General features: G+C 35.8%; 1 protein-coding gene across 11 annotated transcripts in view; it reads right to left on the bottom strand.

Annotated features, from left to right (window-relative positions):
* rap1gap2a (RAP1 GTPase activating protein 2a) overlaps nt 1–10,863 on the bottom strand; it is a 91,983-nt gene continuing 81,120 nt past the window's right edge. For 8 of the 11 annotated variants that reach the window (XM_067366194.1, XM_067366191.1, XM_067366197.1 and 5 more), the window contains 12 exons: nt 10,496–10,651; nt 10,338–10,409; nt 10,168–10,254; nt 9,606–9,746; nt 6,968–7,114; nt 6,750–6,868; nt 5,899–5,994; nt 5,565–5,688; nt 4,050–4,149; nt 2,480–2,547; nt 2,187–2,225; nt 1–1,255 (listed from right to left, as the gene is read on the bottom strand). In XM_067366194.1, coding sequence (XP_067222295.1) covers nt 2,217–2,225; nt 2,480–2,547; nt 4,050–4,149; nt 5,565–5,688; nt 5,899–5,994; nt 6,750–6,868; nt 6,968–7,114; nt 9,606–9,746; nt 10,168–10,254; nt 10,338–10,409; nt 10,496–10,651 — 1,119 coding nt within the window. In that variant the 3' untranslated portion in view covers nt 1–1,255; nt 2,187–2,216. Of the gene's footprint in view, nt 1,256–2,136; nt 2,226–2,479; nt 2,548–4,049; nt 4,150–5,564; nt 5,689–5,898; nt 5,995–6,749; nt 6,869–6,967; nt 7,115–8,610; nt 8,939–9,605; nt 9,747–10,167; nt 10,255–10,337; nt 10,410–10,495; nt 10,652–10,863 lie in introns of those variants that run through there. The other 3 variants (XR_010892232.1, XM_067366192.1, XM_067366201.1) reach the window with 3 other exon arrangements.

Here is a 10,863-nt window from a genome sequence, read left to right as displayed (position 1 = left end):
CAAAATACATTTTATTTTATAATAAATTCTTAATGGCACATGCCATAACCAAATATACATATACATAATCTGTTAAATTATCTTTTAAATTATTTTTGTTTGACTCTGTAATTTTTTACGTAACATCAACAACTTTTAAAAGCAATAAATTATGGCAGTACAAACATATATGCCAACACATTTTATGTGAAAGTTCTCACTATTGTACAAGAATATTTAACTCGCTCTCTGCAGTTGAATACCCTCACCAATACGTACCGCTGAAAACTAACAACTGATTCATGAGGAATAAGGAGAGACACACATTTGTAAATAAATAACACATAATTAAAAAAAAAAAAAAAAAAAAAAAAAATCCTTCAAAAAATGATTCTGTCATCCATTGTTGAATAATGGTGCATTTACAAAAATGGAAATTAATTTTTGTACATCCACAAGTCTGAACATAAGAAGAACCATGTTGATGCATCTCTGCTTTAAGTGTGCTTGAGAGCTCAAAATAAACTTGAAGTGAATAATTTGTATATATATAAGTAACATTTTTTTAAGTTAGCAGTAGCTGCCAACAAGTTTACTGTAAAGTTTTTATTCTGAGAACTAAATGTACACTGAATGGATTTTTGCTTTAAAAAATATAATAAATGTGTGTTCATCATCCACGCAATGCCATGTTTTTTTGTCAAAACCTTTCCTTTCTAGCACAAATAAACCCTGGTAAATCTTCCTCTTTCGTTACCCTCAGGAAACAGTTTTCCCTCTTCTCACATCACTCGAAAATAACAGAACTATCTCATTTCCCAGCAGAGCTAGTTCTCTAAATTGTACAGTATTTTAAGGCTTACACTGATGGGCGATGTGTTACAAGACTCAAAATGACCCGTATTCTCTGCAACAGACGGAGCATAGTGGCTGTACAGGTGCTTATAATGCGGTTTTGTAGTTCTCCTCTCTTGGAACATTTAATGACTGTACTGTTCAAGTATTTCAAGTGGCTGTTTTAACATTGAGCATCTGTCTAGAAAGCATTTGCAGCAAGGACAGTTTTCAACACTTGTTTGAGCACTATATTTAAAATGTTGGAAAAACAGAGACATTTGTTGCTTTTTCTACTAAGACTGGTGTCCTCTAAACCCTTTTCATGAGAGATTGCAGGATCAGTTCTTAACTAGTGTTCAGTTGTGTGTTATGTTGAACAGTAATAACTGTTGCATTGGCTAGAGAAAATGGTCCCCTTTTCTTCATTCATAGTCACTGCCTAGAAAGACAAAGAACAGACACACTGGGTAAATTATGTACTTTTAAAAGTACACAGATTCATTAAAGTACATACAAAACTAAGATGGAGCGATATAGTAAATGGAAATATCTATAGTAAACCTCTATTAAATGGAAATCAGTGTTATTTTAGTATTATTTATATACTGTTATATTAAATTAAATATTTAAAAAAATAATGTATCATTTCATTTGAATTTTATTTTAAGTTTTTGTTATGTGGATTTTTTTTTTATATATATTTCTATGTAGCTTTAATCTTTTTTTTTATTTCAGTTTTAGTAATTTTAGTTGAACTTGTTTCCGTTAGTTGCCAAGGCAATATTTCTAATTTGTAGGGTTTTCTAAATTTAAGTTTTTCATTTCAGCAATTATCAAAATTGATTTTTAATAAAATAATAATTAGAAAATAATGAACCTTCACATCAACGTGTCATTGGGCTTTAGCATATCATTAACAGTGAACTATCAGGGGAGTCTCGAGAGAAGCCAGGTTATCCCGGTATATTTTTTTATTGATATGCAAAATTGTGTAGATTTAGCAATATGGTCAAAAGTGACCAAAAATCACCAGAGGACAGTATCAACATTGATGGAAATCTTTTGTGATTTCTGAAGACAAAATTGATAACTAAAGCCATTTAACAATCCATTATTGTAAAGGTCTAAAAGGTTATAAAAGGTCTAAATTGAAAATGATCACTTCTTTGTCTTTGCAATTATAGAACATGTTTCAGCATTCATTTAAAGCATTCATAGTTCCTATCCTATCCATATATACTGTACTTCCTAACAAAAAACCTTTATATTATATTTTTATGCAAGTATCAGTATAGATAGTTTGGATATTTCATTATGCACCTGCTCATCCCTTGCTTCAAGATGTGTGCATACAGTAATATGCAAAGTACCTTTTCTCCATGCAGTGCCTTCTGTCTGACCTAATGACCCTGAAAGAAAGGGCAAGGATAATTCTCAATGAATTTATTTATTTTTATTAATTTTCGGTTTACAAATGGAAACAAATGCGCTGTTATAGATCTAAGATAACAAATACACTTTCACCATAAAACCCAGAGTAAACATCATTTCAACATCACCATTGTTAACAAAGTGATCTGTCATAAAACAACTGACTTTGAAACCAATTCAAAAAACACACGCACCCTCATTATTAAAGGTTATTCAAGGACACGGTACTTACTGTGGAGTGGCTCAGTTTGTCGAAGCGGAATTTCAAGTTTGACCTTGGTGAAGTTTTGCTCTTTCCATCTGAGGAAAACAGGGTGAGTTCTTATTTCTTGTTACAGTGCCAAAGTGCAAGAATTTGTGCGTGCAAGCGAGTACATGTGTGTTTATGCATGTCGTGGCCAAAAGTTTGTGAACACCGCCCTCTAAATGATGACTTGAGGGGTCCTATTATGCTTTTTTATATTTTTATCTTTCTTTAATGTGTAATGTTGTTGTTTGCACAAAAGGTCTGCAGAGTTACAAAGCACAAAGTCCACTTAAAAGGGATCCAGTGTATATCATTAAAGGGATAGTTCACCCAAAAATGAAAATTTGATGTTTATCTGCTTACCCCCAGCACATCCAAGATGTAGGTGACTTTTATTCTTCAGTAGAACACAAATGATGATTTTTAACTCCAACCGTTGCTGTCTGTCAGTCAAATAATGGGAGTGAATGGGAACTTGGATCAATAAGAGTGAATAAACCTTGCATAGATAAATCCAAATTAAACCCTGCGGCTCATGACGACGCATGTTCTAAGACACGAAACGATCGGTTTGTGCGAGAAACCGAACAGTATTTATATCAATTTTTAACCTCTAAAACACCACTATGTCCAACGGCAGTGATGTCTGGCACTCATTGAAGTATACGCGTGAGACATCACTGCTGCTGTCAGAGCGCGATCAGACCTCACTAACCGAGTGCTGAACGCAGTTAGACATAGTGGTGTTTTAGAGGTAAAAAATTATATAAACACTGTTCGGTTTCTCGCACAAACCGATCGTTTCGCGTCTTAGGACATCAATGTGTCGTTACGAGTTGCAGGGTTTAATTTAGATTTGTCTATGCAAGTTTTTTCGACTCTTACTGATAGAGTTCCCATTCACTCCCATTATTTGACTGACAGACGGCAACGGTTGGAGTTAAAAATCATAATTTGTGTTCTACTAAAGAAACAAAGTCACCCACATCTTGGATGCGCTGGGGCTGAGCAGATAAACATCAAATTTTCATTTTTGGGTGAACTATCCCTTTAAGCATACTGCTCCTGAAATGCCTCTGTAGTCTTGAGTTTTCTTCCGGGAATGTACATTTCACAATATTTCAAGGCATACTAATAAAAGGTTGTGAGGCCTGATTGATTTGCATTAGTAGTGTGTTGCAATGCGCAGTTAGGGTAAGAGTGTGATATTTCAGAAACAAGTTTGAAGCGGTTGATCATCAAAACACAGTGGTCCAGCTGACCAATCAGAACACATTGTGCATTTCAGATGGAGAGGCTTTACAAAGACCGAAACTAGAGCGTTACTGACAGACTGGGAAAAGAGGCGCAACAATGTAAAAAATGTGAAAAATACAACATTCAAGCACAAAAACTTATTCTAGAAGACCCCAAAAACAAAAAGGGCATAATAGGTCCCCTTTTAATTGCAGGTTTGACAATTTCAACTATTACCAATAGTGGAAATGTCACACACACGTGTGGTTTTCGGATGTCCACTAACTTTTAGCCATGTAGTGTATGATTGCTTTTTCACCTGTGGGACTGCGGCACATGATCAGCGGCGTTCCGGAGTTCTGGCTTTCCACGCTGAGAGCCGGACTGTACACACTTGAAGCCGTGGATGGGTGACTGCTCTGCAGGACACAACACACATCAAATGACAGTCTGAGTGAACTGCAGTGGTACTGTTAATACTAGTAGAATCGCTATAGATTTTCCTAGAACTAGCTCTGGTGCAGTAATTAGGCATATTGACAGGCGTCAGGCTGAGTGGATCAATGCAAAGGGTCAATTAGAAAGTGTCTGATGGTTATCTGCAAATCAGTTGTGTACAGGATGCTTCTAGATGTGACAGAAGCGTAATTGAATTGTTTTCATAGTGAGCTTATCTAAAGCGATTATCTGCAGGAGCTTTGCTAGAGAAAAAAACATACTGCAAAAATAATATTTTCATAATCATTTTGCCTTGGTTTAAAAAAATATCTAAAAATCCTAGATGTGACTAACTTAATTTAAATGTTTTCACAGTGAGCTTATCTGAAGTAATTATCTGCAAGAGCTTTGCAAGAACCAGAAACATACAGCAAAAATGGTTGTTTTTCCACTTACTAAAAATATCTATACATCCTTAAAACTAAATCTGCTAAAGTCTAAACTGAGCATCAGAATGGGGAAGAAAGGTGATTTAAGACGTTGACTTTGAACGTGGCGTTGGTGGTGCCAGACGGGCTGGTCTGAGTATTTCAGAAACTGCTGATCTACTGGAAATTTCAGGCACGACCTTCTCCAGGGTTTACAGAAAATGGTCTTAAAAGAGAAAATATCCAGTGAGCAGCAGTTCTGTGGGTGAAAATGTCTTGTTGATGCCAGAGGTCAGAGGAGAATGGCCAGACTGGTTTGAGCTGATAGAAAGGCAACAATAACTCAAATAACAACTCGTTACAACCGAGACCTGGAGAAGAGCATCTCTAGATATTTTCTTGGCACAATCTTCTGATGGCTACTTCCAGCAGGATAACGTGGCATGTCACAAAGCTCAAATAATCTCAATATGGTTTCATGAACATGACAATGAGCTCACTGGCCTCCACAGTCACCAGAACTCAATCCAAAGCACCTTTGGGATGTGGTGGAATGGGAGATTCGACAAATCTGCAGCAACTGCGTGATGCTATCATGTCAAAATGCACCTTGCTGAATCTATGCCTATGAATTAAGGCAGTTCTGAAAGCAAACGAGGGTCCAACTGGGTACGACCTAAGTGCACCTAATAAAGTGGCCACTGAGTGTGTATTATATATTACATACTTTTATATATTATGATATATAACAATATTTATCTATTTATCAATCTATCTTAAAAAGTTCTTTATCTCAAGTACTTCTTTTAAGGATGCTGAGACATTTTTGTTTTTTATGGAGACAATTTTATACTGTATATTTATTTATTTATTTCCTAAAAGGTCAACAGAACTCTTTTGTGTGTGTGTGTGTGTGTGTGTGTGTGTGTGTGTGTGTGTGTGTGTGTGTGTGTGTTTGTTTGTGTCACCATTTCCAGCTCCTCCAGTCCATCTCCATCCCCCGCTGTGCTGCTGAAGCTGCTGGTGCTGGAGGAGGATCGGGAGATAGAAATATTAGCTCTGCCGCTACACTCTTTCAGCTTCACGAATGGCCTGCAGAACCAAACCCACAGAGATTACACAACAGAAATGCACAATTTTTCATTTACTGAAGAACTATGAAATAAGTTTTAAGAATAAGAAAGAAAATGTGCTGGAAAAGCATTCAGAACTACATATCTGAGTCATCAAGTGTTAAAACATCCCAGCATTGCATTTAAATCTTCTGTACCCCAGGAACTCAGAAACAGCACAAAGACACACCTTTCTTTATTTGGGCAGATCTCTGGTGAACTCGGATTGGACAGCGCCTCTGACCTCACTTCCTGTGAGTGTGGGAACACTTCTGTTTTTTGGTCACTATGAAAACGCAGAATATAGTTTATGTAGTGTTTTCTGAAATACTAATGTACAAACATAGCACACACACACACACACACACACACACACACACACACACACACACACACACACACACACACAAGTGTACAGTTGCAAGCTACATTTGCTGAGCACCAATTTGCATATTATCCATCCTAGATAGTATTCAAAATTAGAATCAGGGTGTCCCAAATCGGTGTTAAAATGAGTATCCCAAAGGATTGTCTGAAATTTCCAGATGGAAATTCGATGTGCAGATCCGTTCACACTCTAACATTACCCAGAATCCATTATTTGCTGGATGAAGATTTGATTAGTACTTCAAACACGAAAAAAAAATGTTAAAACCCATAACCAAAACACATGAGAAGAGTTCTCCACATTAAAGTCCCACGACTGGCAAATCAACGTGCTGCTATATTTCTCACCAATTCGGTATGAAATTAAATAAAATGTGAGGATGTTAACTCTGACAACATGACTGACAGGGTAGGTCAGTGACAGATTGGTCCATTTTAGACGCAATTATGATGAAGTAGTATGTCCCAAAGCTTGCCTACTCTTCTACCTACTAAACACTCAAAAGTATGTACTTTTTCTTCACAAAAACAGTACTTGTAGGGCCTAGTATAAGTAGGTGTATTGGGACCCAATGATCATCTTTTTATATATAGAATCCGATACTTCACATGAATGTGTGTATATTATATATAAAATGCTATATTTATGAGTACCTGCTTCGAGTTGGATGTTTCTCAGTTGGGCTTTCTGTGCTGGAGTGCAGTCTGGGGAACAAACCGGAGCGCCGCTTAACGGGACTCTTTAATGGAGACTTTGCAGACAGCACTGGAGGCTGACAAACACAAACACACAAATAAAGCATCAAGCTCATGCACTGCTGCATGCCTATAATAATAAGTGAATTTAAAAGAAAGTAGGAGAATATAAGTACAGTGAAGGTGCTCTTGGTGCACTCCATGCTGTTCTGCGGGAGTCCTCCACCGCTGACGCTGGACGGGACGCCTGCCACGGCTCCTGGACTCTTGTGTTTATGAGTCACCATTGTCTCCATGGAGTGGCTCCTCACACGCATGGCTCTCTAACAGAGAGAGACAGAAGAAGGACAGAGAACGCACCTAAATTTAGAACCTGTATTGAGTACATGTACAATACATTTATAGAGGCAAATAACGTGAAATTGTTACAGATTATCTCATCACAGCATATTCTTAAGATTTATATTTGCATTTTTTATATTAGCTGGCTAAAAATGTATTTAATTTAAATTATTTATTTGTTTAAATCAGTGCTAATTAATATGATGATGAAGCTAGGAAAACTGAATTGCATTTCCATGAAAAGCCAGTAGGTGGGGCTAAACGCCAACTTATATTAAATCCAAAAGTATATAGAAAACACAATCTACTCTCATCTTTAAAGTGTTTTATTTATGTATTTATTTTTTATATATTATGTTTATATATTTTTTTGTGAATTTACAAACTTTCCACACACACAAAAAACATATCTAAAAATAGATTTTATTTATATTTTATATTATTATATTTTATTTTACGTGACATACAATTACATTAAATATACAAAATATATAATTTACTTAATATTATAATATAATATTATATACACAACATTTATAACATATATAAATATGTTATAAATAATATTATAAAATGTTATATATATATATATACAGTGGGTACGGAAAGTATTCAGACCCCCTTAAATTTTTCACTCTTTGTTATATTGCAGCCATTTGCTAAAATAATTTAAGTTCATTTTTTTTCCGCATTAATGTACACACAGCACCCCATATTGACAGAAAAACAGAATTGTTGACATTTTTGCAGATTTATTAAAAAAGAAAAACTGAAATATCACATGGTGATATCACAAATAAAGTATTCAGACCCTTTGCTGTGACACTCATATATTTAACTCAGGTGCTGTCCATTTCTTCTGATCATCCTTGAGATGGTTCTACACCTTCATTTGAGTCCAGCTGTGTTTGATTATACTGATTCAGACTTGATTAGGAGAGCCACACACCTGTCTGTATAAGACCTTACAGCTCACAGTGCATGTCAGAGCAAATGAGAATCATGAGGTCAAAGGAATTGTCTGAAGAGCTCAGAGACAGAATTGTGGCAAGGCACAGATCTGGCCAAGGTGACAAAAAAAACTTCTGCTGCACTTAAGGTTCTTAAGAGCACAGTGGCCTCCATAATCCTTAAATGGATGACGTTTGGGATGACCAGAACCCTTCCTAAAGCTGGCTGTCCGGCCAAACTGAGTCCAATCAGTATAATCAAACACAGCTGGACTCAAATGAAGGTGTAGAACCATCTCAAGGATGAGCAGAAGAAATGGACAGCACCTGAGTTAAATATATGAGTGTCACAGCAAAGGGTCTGAATACTTAGGACCATGTGATATTTCAGTTTTTCTTTTTTAATAAATCTGCAAAAATGTCAACAATTCTGTGTTTTTCTGTGAATATGGGGTGCTGTGTGTACATTAATGATGAAAAAAATGAACTTAAATGATTTTAGCAAATGGCTGCAATATAAAAAAGAGTGAAAAATTTAAGGGGGTCTGAATACTTTCCGTACCCACTGTATATATATACTAAAATAAAATAAAAAAATCATAAAAAATTGATACAAATAATTAAAAATTTTCATATGTAAAAATAACAAAAAAACTTGCACAAAAGTACAAACAATCTACAGAAAATTCTAAGAGTCTTGCATTGTTGTATACATGTTTAATGTATTGTTTAATGTGTACTGTTCATCTGCAACAGTTCGGCTTGGTAATGATACACAGTCACAGCTGCTACGCCGATCAGAACTGTTGGATACGCGTATGTCTGCAAACTGCCCCACACACACCTCCACCCTGCCTGTAAACACCCACACACGGCAAAATCATGCATATGGTCACAAACACAAATAGGTCTTATAATGAGAGCTTAGTAGTTCAAAACAGCACAGCTTCAAACATTTTAATAATATCTAGACAGAGAATGACATGCAAATAGACAGATCAAGACAGACACGCACTCTGTCTTGCACAAAAATTACATTCAGCGGCAGATGTTAAAACTGTGGGTGTACATATACGTACTACTGTTTGAAAGTTTAGGGTCGGTAATATTTTTGAAAAAAGTTTGCCAAGGCTGCAATTATTTGATCAACAATACAGTAAAACAGAAATAATGTGAAATATATTATTACAACTTAATTTATTTTAAAATTTAATTTATTCCTGTGATGGCAAATCAGCATCATTACTCCAGTCTTCAGTCACATGATCCCTCAGAAATCATTCTAATATGCTGATTTGATGCTCAAGGAACAAGGAAGTCTCTTTACTGAATTTAATGAATTTATTGCATCATTGCAGAATAAAAGTAAAATCTTACTGACCCCAAAATTTTAAATGGTAGAGTACATATTGAGAATATTTCTCTATACAGAACAACTCCAAAGTGCAACATTGTTCAGTAAAATATTTAGGTTCTCTGAGTTTTTAAGTGGTCAAGTGGAAGTCAGGATAAGACATCTCACCTTAAAGGACTCCAGAAGCCCACCATGACCTCCATTTTCTAGCTTTTCTTCATCTGAAGCTGAGCCCAGCCCTACTGTGGCCTGTGTCTGTCTGTGCAGTTCATCGTGAAGGTTATCTAACAGTGCTGCCCGTGTCCTCTCCTGTCAAACACACACACACACACACAAATAGAGAATGATGCAGATCGACTTAAAGAGATAGTTCTGAAATGAAAACTCAATGACAGAATTAGTAAAATAATCATATTTTGCATTATTATTCCTTTAAGTTCAAAACAGGTAGTGTATGGAAGTTTCCACCACGGAATAAAAAAATATAAAAGGTAATTGTGACTTTTTTTCTCTGCAATTACAAGTTTATATCTCACAATTTAGACTTTTTTTCCTCAGAATTGTGAGAAAAATATTTAAAATCACACAAACAAACCCGAACTGTGAAATATAAACTTGCGAGAAAAATTCAGAATTGCAAACGTATAAAAAGTCAAAATTTTATTCCGTGGTGGAAACAAGCTTCCGCAGACAGGTGATATGTTGCTCTCTGGATTTTCTTTTTCCTCACCTCTAGCTTGGCGAACTTGTCTGACTTGTAGCATGCATTTTCTGCATTGATCAGTTTTGCCAGGAGAAATTCCCGGAACTCGGGACCCTGGGGAAGAATTGATCTCCATCATCATATGATACAAATCATCATCTCCTGTAACATTTAATTGAAGCAATCTTCTATATTACCTTCTTAAAGACTGAAGGGTTTGGAAGAGGGGGGCCGAACGGAGGAACATCCTCTCGTGCTGTGATGGACACCTGTGAACACAAATCAATATCTCAGATCAGTGTTGATTAGGGGATTGATGGCTATCTGGAGTCATTCAGTGAGGTGTTTGACAAACCTTGTATGTGGTATGATCACTGCAGGGGTTTTCTGCCTGCACTAACACATAGGCATGAAGGAAGTTGGAAGCGATCATATCAGGTACGAATGGTGTGGGCTCTTCCTGGAAGACGGCTGCGACAATGTCATTGCCAATGTGTCTCTTCCTCTGGAGCTGAGAGAATATGACAAGAGTAAATTATTTATAAATATTCTGAATGCATTTTGAATGCAAAAAAATAAAAAAGAATCTATTCTATCTATCTGTCATGACAACTTTTTGGAGCTACATTTATTTAATTTAAAAAAAATGTAATATTGTGAAATATTATTACAATTTAAAATAACTGTGTACTATTTAAATATATTTGACAAAGTAATTTATTC

This window comes from Chanodichthys erythropterus, chromosome 17 (assembly GCF_024489055.1).
Source record: "Chanodichthys erythropterus isolate Z2021 chromosome 17, ASM2448905v1, whole genome shotgun sequence".
Taxonomy (NCBI): Eukaryota; Metazoa; Chordata; class Actinopteri; order Cypriniformes; family Xenocyprididae; genus Chanodichthys; species Chanodichthys erythropterus.
The sequence above is the reverse complement of the archived record's forward strand: the minus strand, read 5'-3'. Positions and strand labels throughout refer to the sequence as shown.